The 21852-nt window shown below is 38.2% G+C and overlaps 1 protein-coding gene across 4 annotated transcripts in view; it reads left to right on the plus strand.

Moving 5' to 3' along the window:
- Positions 1-2255: 2255 nt before the first annotated feature.
- Positions 2256-21852, plus strand: part of LOC6502733 (protein argonaute-3) — a 162132-nt gene continuing 142535 nt past the window's right edge. For 2 of the 4 annotated variants that reach the window (XM_032453904.2, XM_044715132.1), the window contains exons 1-3: positions 2256-2373; positions 7597-7945; positions 18502-19907. In XM_032453904.2, the coding sequence (XP_032309795.1) occupies positions 7600-7945; positions 18502-19907 (1752 nt within the window). In that variant the 5' untranslated portion in view covers positions 2256-2373; positions 7597-7599. The remainder of the gene's footprint in view (positions 2374-7596; positions 7946-18501; positions 19908-21852) is intronic. The other 2 variants (XM_032453905.2, XM_032453906.2) reach the window with 2 other exon arrangements.

Consider the following 21852-nt stretch of genomic DNA (forward strand, 5'->3'; position numbering starts at 1 on the left):
AGCAGAAGCGATAAATAGAGTAATGAGGCCACCATCACGCAGAGTTCGGGCAATAAACTGGCTGGGTTCAGCCTGGATGTGCCTGGAAGATTGCAGGATCACCAGACGCGAAGGACTGGAATGCGATACTCAACTCAGAAAGGTTGATCGCCGAGAATAGTGACCAACAAATCCGGATCAACGTTTGACTCTTCGACTCCAGCCATGAATCAATTCAACAATTGAACAATGTGGTAGCGAGAGTCAATGCAATAGACGACGACCTTCATGCGGTTACGGCAAGACTACATAAGTCAATCATCCTGGCTGACCAAGTAGCGGAAGTCAAAAGGCCATGTCAACTTGCCAAAACTTGCCAAACGAGGAAATCGAAACGATACTTGGTGAGGTCGACGACCTCCCGTATCCAAACGCTGAGGAGGCAGTAGAATTTTCCCGGCCAACAGTACTTTCTAACGGCACGGCACAACTGTACGTCTTAGCCCTGCCCAAGGTATCTAATAAGAGATATGCACTCGTACATCTGTATCCAACGGTATCCAAATAGTGCTCGAACACCAGAAGCTCGCACTAAACGAAGAAGAGACGTATGCAGTAGTGGGAGGCTGTTCCTCCATTGGCAACATTACAGTCTGCCCCGAAAAGGATTTGACAAAACTAGAGGAAAACTCATGCATCCCTCGGCTCCTGAAGAGCGGCCATGCACCCTGCTCATACCTTCGGAGTTATGAAAAGGTCATCCAGTTAGTCAAGGATGGGACACTATTCCTCTCCAACTATAATGGCTCAATAACAACATCCGAAAGAGACTACGAACTGGAAGGCACATTTATTGTACAGTTTAACAGCGAAACCACATACTGCCAACCATAAAGCCTATACTGCAAGCCACCCAATGGCCTTGCCACCAGTACTGACCAACATAACAGTAACCGGTTATCGACCTTTACTTCTATACGTTAATGACGTCAACGCCCAAAATTTACAGTTGATGTCTGGCGTTTCACGAGGTGTAACCTTTTCCTTTGTCTTGGAGGCTTTATTAACAATGTTAGTCTTCTCGATACTGTTTATCATCTGGAATAAGTTGACCTCCACCAAAGAAATTCCGACCGCGAGGGTTATAATCGAGGACCTGGAAAACCCAAAGAAGACGTCGACAAAAACTCACCATTCTGCCAATTAAGCTGCGAGACGCAAACTTTTAGAGGGAGAGGAGTTATCACGCGGCACTGCCAAGCCCCCCCTTGCTCAGCACTGTGCGCCCTCTGTCCGACTACGCCTCGAACTCTTGCTCAACCCAGAATCCACAGCATAAACAATATTCAATATTCAAGTGTGGGTTCAACTACGCCGGATATGTCGCAAGAGTTCAACTATGTTACGCTGACGAGAATGTTGAAAGAAAGCTGACACCACACCCGGAGTGTTACGCTGACTCTTGACACCGGAAAGCTGACACCACAAACGCTGTCACCACACACGGAGTTGGAGTGGGAGATCAGGCGATATTGAACTTAAGACCGGAGGGCCACAACTCAGTTCAGTCAGTCTATTTTGGACCACCAAAACTTCAAGCTGATACTTCTCCAAATTCCTAAGAATACTTTTCCACAAAAATCGTTACAATAAGTTACAATAATCTATTTTTCCATTTTCCGATTACGATACTTTCCCAAATAAATTGTTACAATAAGTTACTTCCACAATAAATTGTATTTTCAACGTCACGAGAATATGACCCGACTCCTCATCATCAGGTGATCAATAAATGGTCACCTTAGCTTGTATAACTAATTAATTCGATTGAAATTAACCATTATTTGCAGTCTAATGCTTTTATAAGTCTCTATAAGTATATTAGTCTTTGATGTAGGATCAGAACATATGGGCTGAATGACACGATATTTTTGTATGTTTTTGACTCTTTCACTCTGGTGAGCAAACGCTCATTTTCCATACCTCGCGGGTATAAGGCCAGAAATTATGCTGCTGTGCTGCCGGCACACGCAAAGTGTCAGTGAGAGATCATTTGACCTCTCTTATGCCTAATGTGTTCATTTTGCCCCCCACTGCTCTATCAGGACATAATAACAAGGAACCGAAGTGGTAAATTTTAAGGAATGTTTACTAGAAAAAGAAATTGCATATGGCATTAATAAGACAATAAAACTTTCAAAAAACAAATAAAAGACATTTTCGGGTGTTTGTTTGCGTTATTAAGTATCGATAAAAATTGCTTTAAAAATGGTACAACTTCGTTTTGTAAAAGTCCCTTAATACCATAATATATGTTAGAAGTACAATGTTGATCATTGATCATTCTTAATCCATCGGAAGTCCATCGTAAGTAATTAAGGCAAAGTAATTAAGGTAAGTTGGAAAAAAGGTGAAATTTAAACTCTTTTATTGTCTATTTTTAAGTTGTTATGAAATGTTAAATTTTGGGTAGAACAGAACGAGTCAGTTCATGTGTTGATCCAGTTTATTTGCTCTATAACTATCTTATGAAGTTTTGTAAAGCGGATCAAATGATCAAAAATAGAATCCAAAGAATGTTCCAGACATACGAAAAAATGCAATATTTGGGTATACAAAAATACAGATTCAAATACAAAAGTTCTTACATGGCAAGAGATTGTTTTATTTTTCTTACACGTTCCGAATTAGATTGTTTATTTTTTGTATATCAATAGTTAATTTTTGTATAGCCAAAATAGATTTGTATATGGTCTGCTATTTTAACTATTTTATCTGCTATATGTACATAGATTGTTCATCTAAAAATGGATAAATTAAATTATATAATGATCCCAAAGCAGTGGTGGGAAAAATGCACACATGTAAATAGCGACTAAAAACAACTTTTGTTTCTTAAGCTTGAGCTTTCAAGAGATGTCAAATGAGAGGTCACTTACACGATTCGTATGCCGGCAGCGCTGCAGCACGATTTCTGGCCCTATACTCGCGAGATATGGAAAATGAGAATTTGTCCACCACTGTCCTAAAACCATAAATATAAGCAAGACTTAGATAATGGTAATTCTCCATCACAACCAAAAAATTCAAATTTAATAAAAGTATGTTTTTTACACATATTTTTATAATTCTAACTAACTAATTTAATAATATATTACATTTAGTTCTAACACGTTTTAAAATATTTTAATGTAAAGTCCCAAGAGTGCGAAAGTTAGATTTTCAACATTTTAGTGGCATGATTTGTTTTAAATAGTTTTCGTAAAGAGAGTTAAAAGTCAATGATATGTTTAATATTGTTTTAAAGACGGACAGACGGACATACTCATATCGACTCAGGAGGTGATCCTGATCAAGAATATATATACTTCATAGGGTCGGAGATGTCTCCTTCACTGCGTTGCACACCTTTGACCAAAATTATAATACCCTCTGCAAGGGTATAAAAATGTCTCACAAATAAATTTTGCAAAAATAATGAAAATACTACAAGCAGGGACGGTAATTAATAATTATTTTTATGATTTTATTTTAAAAATCACAAAATAATATTTTATTATTGATTTTTATTCTTTCGCTCAGAAAATAATCCTTATTCTTTGGCCACGGTAATAGGAAAATGTTTGAAGAAAAATCATAGAAGACCAAAAATTAATGTAGAAAATCGGAGATTTCAACTTTGGATGAGTATTCCAAAGATATGGATATGGTATGCTAAAAACTATTTTTTAATTTTAGTTGGTACACATACATTTCAAAAATGGTAATCGCCATTACACGGCCTACATAATTCAATATAGTAAAATTTGATCAATTTCTTCTCTTAAGTGTACCGCGGAAACTGTGGGTGATAGAACCTGTTTGTTCTGGACTTTGGTTCAGGGGAGCCTAAAGGTTATTGAGCAGTCGCTCGCAACAATGAAAGAAACTGATAACACAGGCCAACAGCAAAAAATCTCCACGCATAATTTTACCTGCTCCATAACCTTTAAGCTCCCCTGAACCAAAGTCCAGAACAAACATAGGTTCTATCACCCAGTTTCCGCGGTACACCTAAGAGAAGAAATTGATCAAATTTTTTCATATATTGAATTATGTAGGCCGTGAAATGGCGATGATCATCATTGTTTCTAGTACATATCATTTTTGAAATGTATGTGTACCGACGAAAATAAATAAATGGTATCTAGCAGTTACCATATCTTTAGAATACTCATCCAAAGATGAAATCTCAGATTTTCTACATTAATTTTTGGTGTTCTATGATTTTTTTCCACACATTTTCCCATGGAAGATTTTTATTTTCTTATTAAAATCAGTAGATCATAACATGTTTTAATTTTGGATTTAAGGAAAAACACGAAATAATTTTATTGAATTTATTATAGGTGGTTAAACAATATTTTCGTCAATTAAATTGGAGTTTTTAATCTCGTATTTTTTTAAAGTCACGGCTCATAAAGTCATTCCAAAGATATGGTAACTGCTAGATACCATTTTTTAATTTTAGTTGGTACACATGCATTTCAAAAATCATATTTACTAGAAACAATGCTGGTCATCTCCATTACACGGCCTACATAATTCAATATATGGTAAAATTTGATCAATTTCTTCTCTTAGGTGTACCGCGGAAACTGTGGGTGATAGAACCTATGTTTGTTCTGAATTTTGGTTCAGGGGGTCCTAAAGGTTATGGAGCAGGTAAAATTATGCGTGGAGGAAAAAAAAGTTGGAAATTGTCGGCCTGTGTAATCTGATAAGAATTTCCCAGTAATTAGCAATAGCATAGGTTTTTTTTACATTTTTTTTAGACATTTTTGCCGAATTCTTTCTGCCAAAAAATAGACATTTTTCCCGAATTTTTTTTTCGTAAACTATTGAATTTGTTTGAAATATCGCTTTATTATGTGAAAGTACATCATTTTAACTTAAATTTGAAAAAAAAGTAGAAAATATTGAGCAGTTTCAAAGTTATGCGCCGTCGAAGTCAGGTCCGTCTGAAAAACACGGGTCGCGGTGACCAAGACTGTGGAAATCTGGATCGTTTGAAATTAAAATTAAACGGATTTACATTTAATGAAAGTTTATCTAGTACTTAATCGATGGATATTAAAAAAAATATATTCGACAAAATGGCGACCTATCAAAGTTGAACAAAGTTTTCGTTAAAATAAGAGGTAGTTTTTCAGCTGTAAAAAAAAAAGTTTTGCATAAAAAAATCAATCCTTCGATTAAGTAATAGATTATTATGTATTAAAAAAGAATGCTAAATTTCAAGACAATCGGGTCACTAGTTTTCTAGTAAGAGTGGTCACCGACTTCAAAATCGTAGTTTTGAGAAAAACTATTACATAATCCGTACGCCCCTTTAAACATGTGTATCTCAATGAATTTTCACCGGATCATTTCAAAATTTTGTGAACACATTTCTAAATATATACACTTTAAGAAAATGAAAAAAAAAAAAAATTCGATTTTTTGAAAGTTACAAGTGCGCATGTCCCCTTATGGGGTTAGATGGGTCTGGCTGCAAACAAAAAATCGTTTTTTTTTTTTTTTGTTTTTTTATAAAATTCTCCAGAATCTTGAGAATATTCTCCCAAGTAGTTTCAAGTCGATTGGAATAAAAGTTTCGGAGATACAGTCCTGAAAAGGTGGACGCTCGAGGTCAGCTATAGGCAGAGCGCAAACTTTACGCGTTGTTTTTCTCAAAACTGTGTTTTTGAAATCGGTTGTCAAGATTTCTCGGAAACTACTCAACCGATCTTGATAAAATTTTGCACAGGCCTTCGAGATACGATTATCTAGAACTTGAACGAAGGATTTTTATTTTCGTTGATTACAACTATTTAAAAAAAAAAAATGTTTGAAAAATTTCACCAAAATTTGAACTTTCTTGCAAAAAGGTGTCCCAAAAATTCAATTGTTTTTTTTTCCTTCGTTCAGTTTCTAGTTTTAGGTCTGTACTAAAGGAAAATATTTGGTTTTTTCATTATAGATGATTCTGTTAGGAATTGTGCTGTCAACGCGAAAGCACCTTTTTTGCCAGGAGTCATGGCAAATGACGTCTCAATGGCTAACTGTAAAATATTTTTTTCTCAAAATTTCAGAAATTCATCTTTAAATATGTATATTTAATAATCCTAAAAGTTCCAATAAAATATTTCATTCTTTATATAAAAAAAAAATTTTTGAAAATAGGCCATTTTTTGGCCTCCCAGACCCACCTAACCCCTTAAGGCTTTAGGATGGATGGTTTCAGAGGCTGAAAAATAGCAGATTTTTGTGATTTTTTTTTTATGTCTGAGTAAATATATCAATTCAATTTTTTTACACGATTAATGGCTATATTTGGAGAGTATCTAGGAATTTTTATTTTTAAGAAATAAGAATGCCCGTGACGGGCAGTCGGGCGGAGTCGCTTCCAAAAATTTGTCTCTTGCTGTGCGTAAAGTCTGGCCTTACAGTGTTATCGGAAATAAAAAAATTGAATTGATTTACTTAAAATATTAGTTTCTTGTGCGGATGAACGAAACCATTTTGAAAAATATGCGATTTTGAATTTTTGGCGCGGTTGTAAAGTCGGAGGTACCATTTTTACATAAAAATCCGCCCATTATTGCCGGTAAAAATGGTAAAAAAAAAAATTTAAAAAAAAAAGCGTTCGTTCATCCGCAAGTATTTATTGTATTAAAGATGTGTGCAAAATTTTATTTAGATCCGAGCATTACATTTTGAGTTACGTTACGCACCGACTTGAAAAAGTTGTTTTGAGAAAAACGCGTCTAAAGTTTTAAAAGCAATGGAAAGTATATGGAGAGAAAAAACTAGAAAATCGGTATCTCAGCAAGTTTTAGTCCGATCGACATGAAACACAGGATATTCCTAAAATAATGTTCTATTATATTAAAAATTTCTGAAAAAAAAATTGTTTTCAAGTCTCAAACCATCCTGCCCCCTTAAAGCTATCGAGTTGAAACTTTGCACACACCCTTCATTCCTTTGCAGGCAGTATATAAGTCTGAACGGCCGGGATCGGTCGACTATATCCTATTGCTGCCATATAACTGATCGGAAATGCCATAACTTCCTTGTTTTTCCGTTAGAAGGATGGGAGTTTCAATGGCTTCCTCTTTGAACAAAATAATTCGATATGCCACATTTCATAAGGATCGGCCAACTGTATAGGATCCGCTATATATCTAATAATATAAGATGCGTGACGCCACCTAGCGGACTGCGACTCAACTGCAAGGGTATATAAGCTTCGGCTCCGCCCGAAGTTAGGTTTCCTTTCTTGTTAGTGTTGATATTGTTTATTTACTCCGTATTAATGGAGATCGGAGATCCCACACGATCATCCGATCTAAGCCCAATTGATAAGTTTAGGTGTGAATTGAAGACAAAAGTGTCATAAATAAAATCAACTAATATTCAACTTTAGGGAAATTTTCTGAACTTCCTGGAGTACTATTCCTAAGAAGTGATGCCAAATTTTGGTAAAATCAATGCAACAAAAGCAAGAACAAAATGTTCCACAAACCGGTGCTGGTATTTTACGTATTCTATTTAATTGATAAATTATTAAATTTTCATTAATATATTTTTTTACAGATTATGTCTGGAAGAGGAAATTTGCTTAGTTTATTTAAAAAAAAATCGATAAATTCGGACATTTCATCATCTAGTGATGGACATGAAGTTGATAGTGGATTGGATGTACAACAATCAAATTCGAGCAAAACTAGTGGCGAGAGTAGTCTTCTGACTACATTGGAGAATATAAATATTTCTGCCGGTCGAGGACGCGCACAACTTATCAACTCGTTACAAAAAAAAATCAGCGAAATAGAATTAAATAAAAATATTAATATTGAAAATGACCGTCATGTATCAGAACCCTATAAACGCAAAATCCTTTCAAAGGACTTGTTTTATCCTAATAAAGTCCATGGATCTAAAGGTACGTCTACGAAATTATTGCTTTTGTCAATGTAACAGAATATGGGCATTAAAATGATGTATGTGCATAAAAGCACCACCTGAGAACAATTAGACCTATTCACATGAATACAAAAAATTGTATTTACAATTTTTTTGTTTGTTTTGTTTTAACTCTTTTCTTACTTAATGAATCATTACGATAAGTTTTGAAATCTAAATCTTTTTTCCGCTTGTCCTGTTCGCTACAAATGTCGATACTTTCCCCTTCTCTTTGACTCTAATCTTTCCACCAGCTTGGACCCAGCGTTCTCGGCTTGCTTAGGAACTTCCTCTTGGCTCTTGCACACTAGCACGCCTACATGTACACGAATGTGCTTGCATTTGCCACTCCCGTGGACTAACTATTACCCGGGGAATCACCTTCTGCCGTTAATCCGGAGCTTTCCAATTCACGTCACTCTGCTGAACCCCAATAATAAATATAGACTGAACTTAAAATATTGAATTACACCGTTGTAAACATCCCTACCTATAAAAAAGGGGGTCAATCCTCCACGATTCCGGGAGGATTGGATTATTTGAAACAAAAACAAGAAAGGAAAAATAACTTGGGCCGGAGCCGAAGTGGATATACCTTTGCAGTTAGGTAGATGTTAATATTATTACATATATATTGGATCGTATATAGTTTCCAGATCCTTATGAGAATTTCAGGCAGCTATAGGATATAGTCGGTCTATCCTTATAAAATTTGGCAAATCGGATTACTTTCTCCAAAATGGAATCTGTACAAAGTCCCATATTTCCAAAAAACACCAAAGTTATGCCAATTCCGTTCGTTCTATGACAGCTATAGGATACAGCCACCTAACTGCAAGGGTTTCAACTCGACAGCTTGAAAACAGAGAGACTAGTTTGCGTAGAAACAGACAGACAGACGGAACTTCTTCTGTCGACTCGAGAGGTGATCTTGATCCAGAATATACATACTTTATAGGGTCGGATGTGTCTCCTTCACTGCGTTGCACACTTTTGATCAAAATTATAATTCCCTCTGCTAGGCTATACAAATTATTGAATAAATGCTTTTTCTTGATCACGCAACTCTCACTTTTCATTGCTCAATAGTTTCTTTAGCAATTTTTAGCATTCGAAATTTTTTCTCCATAGTAAATGGCAACACGCGGAAGCTGGGCTACTTTCTACGACTACCATAGCACTGTTATACCGCCATCATGGCTTGTTGCGGCCCGCTTTCCGTATCTCCGAGAAGTTCTGGTATCTTTAGTTCCTGGAAAACCCTCTGAGGCTGCAACGTCGCCGAGTAGTACCTCAGTAGTCCCAAGTTTGGAATGTCACTTTCTTACCTTGACTTGGACGAAACGTTCGACTTATGTAGTTTCTGGCTGGCAAAAGGTGGTCTAGATTGTCACAGTATGCGTGGAGTGAACGATGAAGTTCTAACTCCATTCCTTCCTGTACGGCTCACTTATCAGAGCTAAATCTACCCGCTTCTCGCTCATATATTGCTCGAGTAGGCTTTGCGCTACTTAGCAGTGGTTGAGGCTTATCTGTATAAGTCTCATCTCCGTCTTTGCCTGGATGCCACCAATATGTATGCCATATTCGGTCATGTTGGTTGTTGCGCAGAGCAAGACTTTGGCCTCTTGCGTGTATGGGGCAACTTTGTTTACATTTAATGCACCAGTTGCTTTTGTCCGTCCTAGCAGAATGGTTCAATGTGTGCAAATGTGAGGCACACTCCGCTTCTTGATCCTGCGCATCCTACCTTGACTCTGCTTTCCGCCAGGATCCTGGTCGCGAGATCCGCTCCCATACACAGAATTGTGCGCCGGCGTAGCCAGATCAGAAGGCCTTGTCCGCATAGCGTCTACTTGCACGGCTATTAGGTCCGAGATTACTGTAGCTATTTCGTCCTTGGTGGTCTACTAAGGTAGAAACAGTGCATATTTTAGCCGACATTATTTAAAACCCCGATTGCTTTAAATAATCTTATTTCTAAATATTTGTAAAAAGTATGCTGAAATATTAAAAAATATAATATAACATAAACATATGAACTGAGAAGTTTATATGTTGTATAATTAAAAATTTACAATAATCAAATACAATAATTTTCGTTGTATGAAATGAGAAGTCTATATGTTTTATGGTTAGTGATGCTACGAACCGTTTGCTCGGGGACCGTTGTCCTCGAGGATCGCGCCCACACCGAGCCGCTCACAGCCAGTGAAGCTTTACTTTTCTTTTTCTATAGCAAATAGAGCGCTATTTGAGTGTGTTGCCTTATTGACGTGCTGTCATCCTCCAGAATCCTTGGTCACCTGGAGTAGCAACGTTATTTCTTTCCATTGTGATTTTATACCCTTGCAGAGGGTATTATAATTTTGGTCAAAAGTGCGCAACGCAGTGAAGGAGACATCTCAAACCCTATAAATATATATGTATTCTTGATCAGGATCACCTCCTGTCTGCGTCTGTCTGTCTGTTTCTACTGTAACTTTTGCAGACATCCTTCTTTCCTTTCCATTATATAAGTAACTAGTATAATGTATACCCCATTTTTCTTAGGATGCCTGAAAAGTTACAAAAATCAAAAATTGTAGCTGGCTTCATAATGAAGTCGAACGCACACATATGAAACCGTATATGTAAATGTGTTAGCACGCATACATATAAAGATCAGTTTATCCGCGGAAGAACCTTCTTGATGATGCGCTTCTCTGCGACTGAACAACCAAAAAAGTTCAATGATATTATGGGCGTAAAAATGAGCGTAAGATGAGAGTAAGATTAAGGCTTGTAAGTAAGAGGCTTGTCGCAAGACATTTTATCGTCCATTTTCGTTGTATGAAATGAGAAGTATGTATGTTGTATGGTTAGTGGTAGTATGCTACCCGAGAAAAATGCGAGGACGCGCAGATATGCTTAAGTTTATATCTCATAATTCCCTGCTGGCGCCATCTGTTTGGAATTGGGGTTGAATAAGATAACTGGTTGAATTTTGTGCGGAATTTGGTAAATTTTAAAATTTCCAGATTACTGGCACAACTCGTTAAAGGTCATTCTATAAAATTATAGTAAAATTTCGGCAACCGAAAAGGCCTTTCTTAAGAAGCGGTCGTCTGAAGCGCTACGGACCATGATCAGCACCATTAATGTTGCCGACTTCAAGCGCGTCAGTGGTGAAGATAAGTTGTGCTAATCGTTTATTCAAAGAACCCATTCTCGGCGGACCCCCTGACGTGTGCCTCCCTGTGAAGTTGGTTGAACACCATCTAAAGCGCGTGAAAGTGACAGCTGACAGTGCTGGTCAGCATAGAAGTGTATTAAAGATCTATCTGCTCAGTCCCAGGCGTGCTGACTCCGGCTCACTTTCTGATCGGTGACACTATTTCCGCTCCCTCGGGGTCTTAAAGCGGATCCGCTTTTAAGTTCAAGGAGCAGTTTTCTTGACAGCAAGGGATCTATATTTGGAGGGGCTGGAGCCTCACTTTGCAGATGGACCACAGTAAAGTTTTTGGGAGCTCTGCAGGAAGGCGACAGAATCAGTCTCTGCACTGTGCTTTTTTTTATTAATTATACCCTTGCAGAGGGTATTATAATTTTGGTCAAAAGTGTGCAACGCAGTGAAGGAGACATCTCCGACCCAATACAGTATATATATTCTTGATCAGGATCACCTCCTGAGTCGATATGAGCATGTCCGTCTGTCCGTCTGTCTGTTCCTACGCAAACTAGTCTCTCAGTTTTAGAGCTATCGAGTTGAAACTTTGCACACATCCTTCTTTCCTTTGCAGACAGTATATAAGTCGGAACGGCCGGGATCGGTCGACTATATCCTATAGCTGCCATATAACTGATTGATCGGAAATGCCATAACTTTGGTGTTTTTTAAGTTAGAGGGACTTTCCACACATGTTATATTTGACCAAAATATCTTACGTACAAAATTTCATAAGGATCGGCCGACTATATCCTATAGCTGACATTGAACGATCGAAATTGGCATAACTTTGGTGTTTTTTAAGTTAGAAAGATGGGATTTGGTTCAGATTCTATTTTGGGAAAAACAATCTGATCTGCCAATTTTCATAAGGATCAGCCGACTATATACGATCCGCTATATATCTAATAATATAAGATACGTGGCGCCACCTAGCGGACTGCGACTGAACGGCAAGGGTCTATCAACTTCGGCTCCGCCCGAAGTTAGCTTTCCTTTCTTGTTTTTCCTGTTATATTGCATCCCGTACTTAAATATGTATGGTATTATAATTACATTACTTGCTGATATATCTTAGTCCTAAAATGAGAATTATACTGAACTAAACCATAAGCGATTGTAGCGGCCACGGATACACTTCTATCTATGATTTCAAGCTGACGCCAAAGAGGACACAACTGTACACCTGTTTTCCGCACACCTCTCACATATATCACCACTCAGATCCACACTCTACCCCAGTGGTGGGCAAAATGCATACATGTAAACATTCATACATATGTGTGGGTAAGCAGCGATGTGCAACAGCTCTACAAAAAAGCTCCCCAAAGCGCTACAAATACCAGCAAAGCGCATGCGAACGGGGGAGAAAGAAACAAAAAAAAAAGCTGCTGATACACCCGCCGCTGCTTCTCAGATTTAGAATATGAATTATTTTACATATCTTTGCCTTTGGCTGCTTGGCTCAACATCCTCCCCCCGTTGAAGGCTGAATCTTCAACAGAATCCTTGAGAGGCAGCAGACACAACCTTTGGATTTCGTTCGGCCGGAATGAAGATGCAGTGGACTGAGGGGTCAGCCTCTGGCTGAATAACTGGCAGGAGGAATGAATTTGATACAGGGTTTGGCTGGAAGACGCTTTGGAGATGTGTAGCGAATGTTTCAGTTCGGTCTTCGTCACTGCGAGCCCAGCATCCCGAATAGTTTCTTATCAGGGTGGTCGTTTCGATTGGGGCGCTACGATTTGGGTGGGCCCTCCACAGGGGATACTTTGTGCTTGTTGGTGAAAGATTCTGTATGTACCTCAGCTGTGCATTTTCTTCCTGTTGGTGAAAAGCCTGGTCGAGTGATCGTGTTGCTTCCTTAATGCGTTGCTTTGAAGCTCGTGATCTGCCGTTTTGCCAATCACGACGCGTGCGCCTCTTTTCTCGCACGAGCTGTTCGATTTGCTGATTAGATTTGTGATATTTGTTTCGGTCTACTTCCTTCCCTTAAGGAGTAGAGATTTTGACTGCCGCAACGAGTACTTCTTCCAGGGCGCTTGTAGTGTAATCGATGTCCGATTCCATGTTAAACTCCGGGGCAAGTTCTATGTGGGCATTCACGTCGTTTTTGGCAATGTCAGGCTTAGGGGGTGTTCAGTTATTTCTGGGCTTTGAAGAAGCGTTAAAAGCACAGGCGAGTGGTTTGATGATAAGTCCTAGACTGCTTTGGCACTTATTAGATTGCAAGGTATGTTTTTTGTCACCGCAGAATCAATAAGGTCTGGGAGCTTGCGTGGGTCGGTTGGCCAGTATGTGGAACTTCCAGGGGAAACATAGTCCAGTTTATTTCTCACATTTATAATTGCATTGTACAATTGCCTTCCTCTAGGAGTCACTAGACGTGATCCCCAGTGCGTGTGTTTGGCGTTGTAGTCTCGTGCGGCTATAAAACGATCCCCAAGTGAATTGTAGAAATCCATAAATTGTCCTTCCGAGATTGAGAAACGAGGGGGGCCGTAAACGGCAGCGATTGAAAGGCTTCCGTTTCTTGACTGAATTTGTATCGATGTGGCCTGCAAGAAGTTTGTTGCAAACTTTTGTGAAAATGGTGTTTTAAGCGTTCTCCGATTGGAACTCCAGTTCCACCGTGGCCTTTCCAATCTGGATGATCTGTGCGGTAGATCGTATAGCCTCTTATTTGAAAGTTGTATTTGCTTGTAAAATGTGTTTCCACCAGTAGCATAATGTCAATATGGTTTTCGATCAAGAATTGTGACAATTCTAGTTTATAGTTCCGTGAGACACCATTGGCGTTCCACATTGATATACATAGTCTGAATAGATTATTTAGAAGAGCAGCTGTATTACGTCTGGCGTAGCTTTTGATGCAATGTACACATTCTGTGGATTTTTGCTGCGCATTGCGGTCGCTTGACGCATGCGACTCTTCAATTCCTTGTACACCATACATCCTCTATAGTTTGCCGTATGATTGCCTCGGCACTGTACTGCTCTTGTTTGTAGTGCAGTAAGAGGAGTTCTGGTGTCCCCGCAGACTACACAGACAGCCCGAAGTGTACAGTATGACCTAGTGTGTCCATACTCTTGGCAGTTAGTGCATTGCACTGGACCGTTGCGTTTATGTGGCTCTTCAACTGTGAATCTCCGATGCAAAAGATATTGCAGCTTGTAGATTGGGTGGACTTCGTTCTTCTTCCTGCTTTCAGAGACCTGCTTTCTGGTTCGAGGTCGACCTTGAAGAGGGGTTGTGGCTTTTTATCTTTACTTAGAATGTGAATAACGTTCTTGGCGGCGAAGCGCTTTTCCTTAAGGGCGGTTTTTATTTCCGCGGCGGTAACATCGGGTTCGATTCCCTTTACTAACACTTGTATGCCCTTGCTGCTTTTCAGCTGGTGCGTGTAATAGTTTTTTCAAGCATTGTCCAGATATTTGGACACGATACGGAAGTGCTCTTCAGGGTTGGTTTGCACCTATGTTTCGTGGATGTTCCCTTTGATAAGCGGGACAACATGAAAGTTGTCACCGTTCCCGATCAACGCCGCAATTCGGTTGCCTCCAGTTTTTCTCCCTGATATAGATTGGAAGGGGCTTGGGTTTTTTTTGCGGTGTCTGGCGCTGGTTGGTTTTCGTCAACCTCCGCCAGTAGGGCAAATCTGTTACTACTGGATCTTCCTGGTTCTTCGTCGATCTTCTGGACGCGGTTAATTTTTGTTTTATTGCCTGCCGGTTTACTCTGCGGGCTGAGCTTGCGCTTAAATTGGATGTAGCGATTCAATCCAGTCTGTATGGCGGGAGCTGTTTTGGCACTTTCCGAAGTTGTTGTTTTTGTACTTGCTGTAATCGTTGATGTCGCTGTATTTTGAGTTGAAGTGGATGACGATGTGGTTGCTAAAATTGCAGCACTGCTTGTTGTTGGTGCGAAATTTGGTTCCGCCATTGGAGGGGGGGTTTTACACTGCGAACTCCATGACGCGGGAGTCGGAGTGAGCAGAGCGGGTGAGCAAGACCGTGCGCTATGGCTTTCAGCGCTCAGTAGAGCCCGCTTGCTCTTAATCGCCGATTTTTCCATTTCGATATCGCGGGTTGAAAAGAAAGAGTAGAAGCCGTTTCATTGGTTCACTGAGCTTCTACGCTCGTTCTTTTGATTGTTGCTCAATGAGCTCATTGCGTGGCACTTATTTATTTAAAACAATGCAATAGTTTTTGTTTTAGCACATCACAACTGTTAGAAAAAAGCTTCTCCATTGCTTTTAATAAATTGTGGTTAATTGGCGTCTTTTCGCTTATATTGGGTTACCCCAGATTTTTTTTTTTGTTGTGTTGCAGTTTTCCCGGAGCTCGGGCAAAGCACGTCAGCTTAGTTCGGTAGCACTTGCTTGATTGAGGCCAGTATTGAGAACGGATTTTCGCAATTAGTGCCCGAGGGCCAGAGTCCAGGTTCTTCTGAGTGAATCACTATAGCCGAAGTGACGGGATGGCCCTTGGGAAGAATAATCGGATGACGTCCATCAAAATCCAGCTCAGAGTTCCGCAATCGCCCGTCGGTCTGCATCGCAGCCTTGACCTTCCGATGCAGGACCTCCATTTCCTCCATGTTACCTCTGCGCGTCTCCGCAGCTTCCTTTCACGGCTTGACGCAGCAGATGCAGTAGCTTCAGCTCCCGACTCCATTGTGCAATTAAAATAAAATGCAACTTTGTGACAACAAAAACAACGGTGCTTAATGGCACTTTTAATGCTGATCACGATAATTAACCGAGATTAAATCGCGTCGGGGTCACCAAAATGTTGAGCTATTAATATTTTTTAATAGCGGCCAAATAAATACACGACTCCGCAATTCAATTTCAAACAAATTTCAATGCTTTTATTCGAGGGTTCAATCTAACCAAACTCGCAGCCGCTCAAGTTAGTGCCAAAAATACAAGTGAAGTCAAAGCTTAGGAATAAAAACTCAGAACAATGCACTTGTTTATCATTTCGCTGTCAAGAGGCGAGGCGGGGGGACGCACACAAATGCAAGATGTGCTAGTGTGCAGAAGCTCTACAAAAAAGCCCCAAAGCGCTACAAATACCAGCAAAGCGCATGCGAACGGGGGAGAAATAAACAAAAACAGAACTGCTGATACACCCGCCGCTGCTCCTCAGATTTAGAATATAAATTATTTTACATATCTTCGCCTTTGGCTGCTTGGCTCAACAGCTAGTATTAAGCCTTTACACCATGGTGATGCAGCTAGTATTAACACGTGGTGATGCAAATCTGCATCATACCGGTTAAATTCAATATCTGAATCATAGCGGTCAAAAGCTGATTATTTTTCCCGCCAAATTGGTGAATGTGATAATCTGAATTGGTTATGCAGTTTCTCATCCAAATATAAATAACAAAAGAAGTTAGAATCATATTTATGAACAGGTAAATATTATATTTAGTTGAGTTTTTGTGTTTGTTGCATTATAATACGAATAAATCAACAATTTCGCTTTGTTGTTTGTTCGATATATGTAAAAATACAAGGTAAAACCAAAACAATATAAAAAAAAACAAGAAAGGGCTTTCCTTTCGGGCGGAGCCGAAGTTTATATACCCTTGCAGTTGAATCGCAGTGCGCTAGGTGGCGACACGCATCTTATATTATTAGATATATAGCGGATCGTATATAGCTGGCCAATCCCTGTGAAATTAGGCATATCGAATTATTTTGCCAAAAGAGGAAACCATTGAAACTCCCATCCTTCTAACTTGAAAAACAACGAAGATATGACATTTCCGATCAATCAGTTATATGGCAGCTATAGTATATAGCCGGCCGTTCCGACTTAGATACTGCCTGGAAATAAAAGAAGGGTGTGTGCACCCTTGTGAAGAAGTATCAATTCGATAGCTTTAAAACTGAGAGCCTAGTTGGCGTAGAAACGGACAGACGGACATATAAATTTGGACCTATATATTTAATCTATGCAGATATGCACTCGCATGTACGAAAAATTTAATATATAGCCCGCAATCATGAATTAAGTGATATTTTTGAACGAAAAAAAATAAAAGTCACAAATAATAATTATTTTTTTATCAGAAAATAATAACACAGGCCAACAGCAAAAAATCTCCACGCATAATTTGACCTGCTCCATAACCTTTAGGCTCCCCTGAACCAAAGTCCAGAAAAAACATAGGTTCTATCACCCACAGTTTCCGCGGTACACCTAAGAGAAGATAAATAAAATTTTACCACATATTGAATTATGTAGGCCGTGTAATGGCTATGACCATCATTGTTTCTAGAACATATCATTTTTGAAATGTGTGTGTACCTACTAAAATTAAAAAATGGTATCTAGCAGTTACCATATCTTTGGAATACTCATCCAAAGTTGAAATCTCAGATTTTCTACATTAATTTTTGGTCTTCTATGATTTTTCCCCAAATATTTTCCTATAGAAGATTTTTATTTTCTTATTGAAATCAGTAGATCATACCATGTTTTAATTTAAGGGAATTTAAGGGAAAACGCGAAATAATTTTATTGAATTTATTATAGGTGGTTAAACAATATTTTTGTCAATTAAATTGGAGTTTTTAATCTCATATTTTCAAAAGGTCATGGCTATTTACAATTTCTGTAGAGCTTTACTAAACCAGCTGAACCTGCAATAGATACGTTTTGAACATAGAAACAGTTTTAGATAGCCATGACTTTAAAAAAATACGAGATTAAAAACTCCAATTTAATTGACGAAAATATTGTTTAGCCACCAATAATAAATTCAATAAAATTACTTCGCGTTTTCCCTTAAATCCAAAATTAAAACATGGTATGATCTACTGATTTCAATAAGAAAATGAAAATCTTCTATAGGAAAATATTTGGGGAAAAATCATAGACCAAAAATTTATGTAGAAAATCTGAGATTTCAACTTTGGATGAGTATTCCAAAGATATGGTAACTGCTAGATTTTTTAATTTTAGTTGGTACACATACATTTCAAAAATGATATGTTCTAGAAACAATGATTGTCATAGCCATTACACGGCCTACATAATTCAATATGTGGTAAAATTTGATCAATTTCTTCTCTTAGGTGTACCGCGGAAACTGTGGGTGATAGAACCTATGTTTGTTCTGGACTTTGGTCCAGGGGAGCCTAAAGGTTATGGAGCAAGTAAAACTATTCGTGGAGGAAAAAAAAAGTTGGAAATTGTCGGCCTGTGTAATTATTTTGTGATTTTTTAAGTAAAACTCATAAAGATTACGATGTCTGATTTTAAGATTACTTATTTTTAATAATAGATAATGTTTAATCTATTTCTTTCAGGTTCTTTTGTTAATATGGCTTGTAATTATTTAAAATTATCGACAGACGATACAAAAGGTGTTTTTCAATACGAAGTACGATTTTTTCCAAATATTGACACCCTTCACTTGAGAATGAAGTATTTAAACGAACATAAAGATAAGCTTGGAGGAACAAAAATATTCGATGGCCATACTTTATATCTACCGATACTATTACAAAATGAAATGACAGTGTTGTTTTCGAAAACAAAAGATTTTGATGTGGAGATTAGAATATTGTTTAAAAAAAAAGAACATGTTAAGGATTGTGTGCATTTGTATAATATATTGTTCGATCGAATTATGAAAACATTAAAGTATGTACGATTTGACCGGAAGCACTTTGATCCCGCACGACCAAAAATAATCCCATTGGCTAAACTAGAAGTTTGGCCAGGATACGTTACTGCAGTTGATCAGTTCGAGGGGGGTCTAATGTTATGCTGCGACGTCTCCCATCGTGTACTATGCCAACAAACTGTTTTGGATATGCTGGTTGACATATACCAACACAATGTAAGCCAGTACCAAGATTGTGCCAGAAAGACCTTGGTTGGAAATGTTGTCTTGACACGATACAATAATCGTACATACAAAATAAATGATATTTGTTTTGACCAAAATCCAAAATATAATTTTGAAACCAAGTATGGATCGATTAGTTATTTGGAATATTATAAACAATACCATAACATATCCATCAAAGACGTAAATCAACCTTTACTTCTTAGCGTGAAAAAATCAAGAGAAAACCCAGACGAAATGATTCAATTTTGCCTTATTCCTGAATTATGTTATCTTACTGGACTTCGAGAAGATGTTCGCTCTGATAATAAACTAATGCGCGAAATTGCAAGCTTTACAAGAGTATCGCCAAATAATCGTCAAGTGGCATTGGAGAAATTTTTCGAAAACGTAACAAAAACGCCTGAAGCACGAGATATTCTTAAAAGTTGGGGACTTTCTCTTAATGCTACTTACAATGCGCTAAAAGGACGCCAAATGCCCTTAGAACAAATTTATTTCGCTAAAACCGATTTTTCTGCAGGAAAAAGTTCTGAATTTTCGAAACATGCTGTAAATAATGAAATGTTTAAAATTATTCACTTAAAGAAGTGGATATTAATTCATCTAAGAAATGATTTAAGAGCCGCAAATAACCTACTTGATAATATAAAACAGTGTTCTAAAACACTTGGGATGAATGTTTCAAAACCAACTATTATTTCAATAGATTACGATCGTATTGATTCGTATGTACAATCCTTGCGTCGTAACATAACAATTGAAGATCAAATTGTAGTTTGTATTTGTCATAACATTAGAGAAGATCGGTATTCAGCAATAAAAAAAATCTGCTGTTCGGAAATACCTATACCATCACAGGTAAGCAAACCAAATGTTCTGATCCGATATAAATTCGTTAAATTTAGCAGAAATAAATTATATAAACGATAAAAAAAAAAAGTCTGGATCAGCCGAAAATATTTTATAGCTGTTATATAACTGATTATATAATTTATGTTAGAATTGACATAACTTTGCTATTTTTATCAAGTCTTTAGTCTATCTTTGCCGTATCCTGACAGTTTTTGCGAATGCTCTCATCTGATTGCCTATATCTTCGATACGAGTTTCGTCTTTTCGCGACAAGCTAAATATACTGTATCATTGTCGCAGCATATTTGACCTACATAGTTCATTGAACCATACACTTCTTAAAAAAATATTACTTCTGCCGCGCTCTTCGAATATTCATATATATATTCCCTTCCTGAGTTCTATTCTCCGGTCTTGTAATCCCGTTTCATCATTGTTACTCTGAAGCGGTTATTCGTCACGGAGTATCTCTTTTGTTACGTCCTCTCTTCGACCAGTCTTTTTCCTCCTTTCCTAACTTATAAAAATATTTCTGATTCTTCAGAACAAGGTATTGCTAATCTCTTTGCTTCATTTTTTCAATCAAATTATTCGTCCGATTCTTATAATTTAAATTCTACATACACTTATAAAATTCCGTATATAAGCAATATTTACTTGTCTAATTTTAATCATCTCGATGTTTCTGATGCTCTTTCAACCTTGGATATCTCATTTTCTGCTGGTCCTGATAATGTCCCGAGATGTGTTCTCAGGCACTGCTCGATATCCTATGCTACCCTCTTACAACCCTATTTAATTTATCTTTGGACCTTTCATGCCTTCCCAAGAGATGGAATGAATCTTTTATTATTCCACTCCATAAGAAATGTTCTAAAATACTTATAGATAACTACCGCTGTATTGCTAAACTTTTTGCGATTCCCAAGCTGTTGGAGAAACTGGTTACATTGCAACTGCAACATCATTGCAAAAGCATAATTTCCTCCACCCAGCATGGTTTTGTCAAACATCGTTCTACAACAACCAATCTGCTAGAATTCACTTCGATTGTCCACAAGGGTTATCTAAAACGAATGCAAACCGATGTAGTTTACACTGATTTTAGTAAAGCTTTCGAATCTGTTTCATCGTCTCCTTTTCCGGAATTTTTATCTTATGGGTTTTCCTCCTAATATCATACATGACTTCATATCTATCGAATCGTACGCAGCGGGTTTTGTTCAAGAACATCACATCTTATGTTAGGTTGTCAAAAAAGTCTTGCGGTATTTTTAGTGAATTTTCAATTGTTCATTAAATTGGTTACAATAATGCGATTCAAGTCAAATATTCGCCGTATTGTTCGATGACCCGTTCCCAACGAGATGCCAACTTTATAATGCCCCTCTCATAGAAGCTCGCTTCCCTATTGGCAAAAGACTTGGATAGTTAATTTTCACATGACTCTCTTGTGGCCAACTTCAGACTACCAAGCGCGTTCGCCATAGACAGAAACAGGTGGTAATCGTTTGGTGCGAGATCCGGACTATACTGTGGATGTTAAAGAACCTCCCATCCGAGGTCCCGGAGCTTCTGGCGCGTCACTAAAGATGTGTGCGGCCTGACGTTGTCCTGGTGGAAGACAATTCGGCCTCTGTTGATGGCTTCTTCTGCATGAGTGCTGTCTTTAAGTAATCCAGTTGTTGGCAGTACAGGTCCGAATTGAGCGATTGGCCATAAAGGAGCAGCTCATAGTGGATTTTTCCCTGCCAATCCCACACAGAAGAACCTTCCTGGCCGTCAATCCAGGCTTGGCCACCGTCTGGGCCGCTTCACTGCTTTTCCACCACTACTGTTTGCGCCTTACGTTATCGTAAGTGACCCTTTTCATCGCCAGTCACCATACTCTTCAAAAACGGGTCGATTTGCGTCGATACGGTCAAAGATGTTTTTTTGCGTCAATTCGTGT

The sequence above is a fragment of the Drosophila ananassae genome, chromosome 2R (assembly GCF_017639315.1).
Source record: "Drosophila ananassae strain 14024-0371.13 chromosome 2R, ASM1763931v2, whole genome shotgun sequence".
NCBI classification, from domain to species: domain Eukaryota; kingdom Metazoa; phylum Arthropoda; class Insecta; order Diptera; family Drosophilidae; genus Drosophila; species Drosophila ananassae.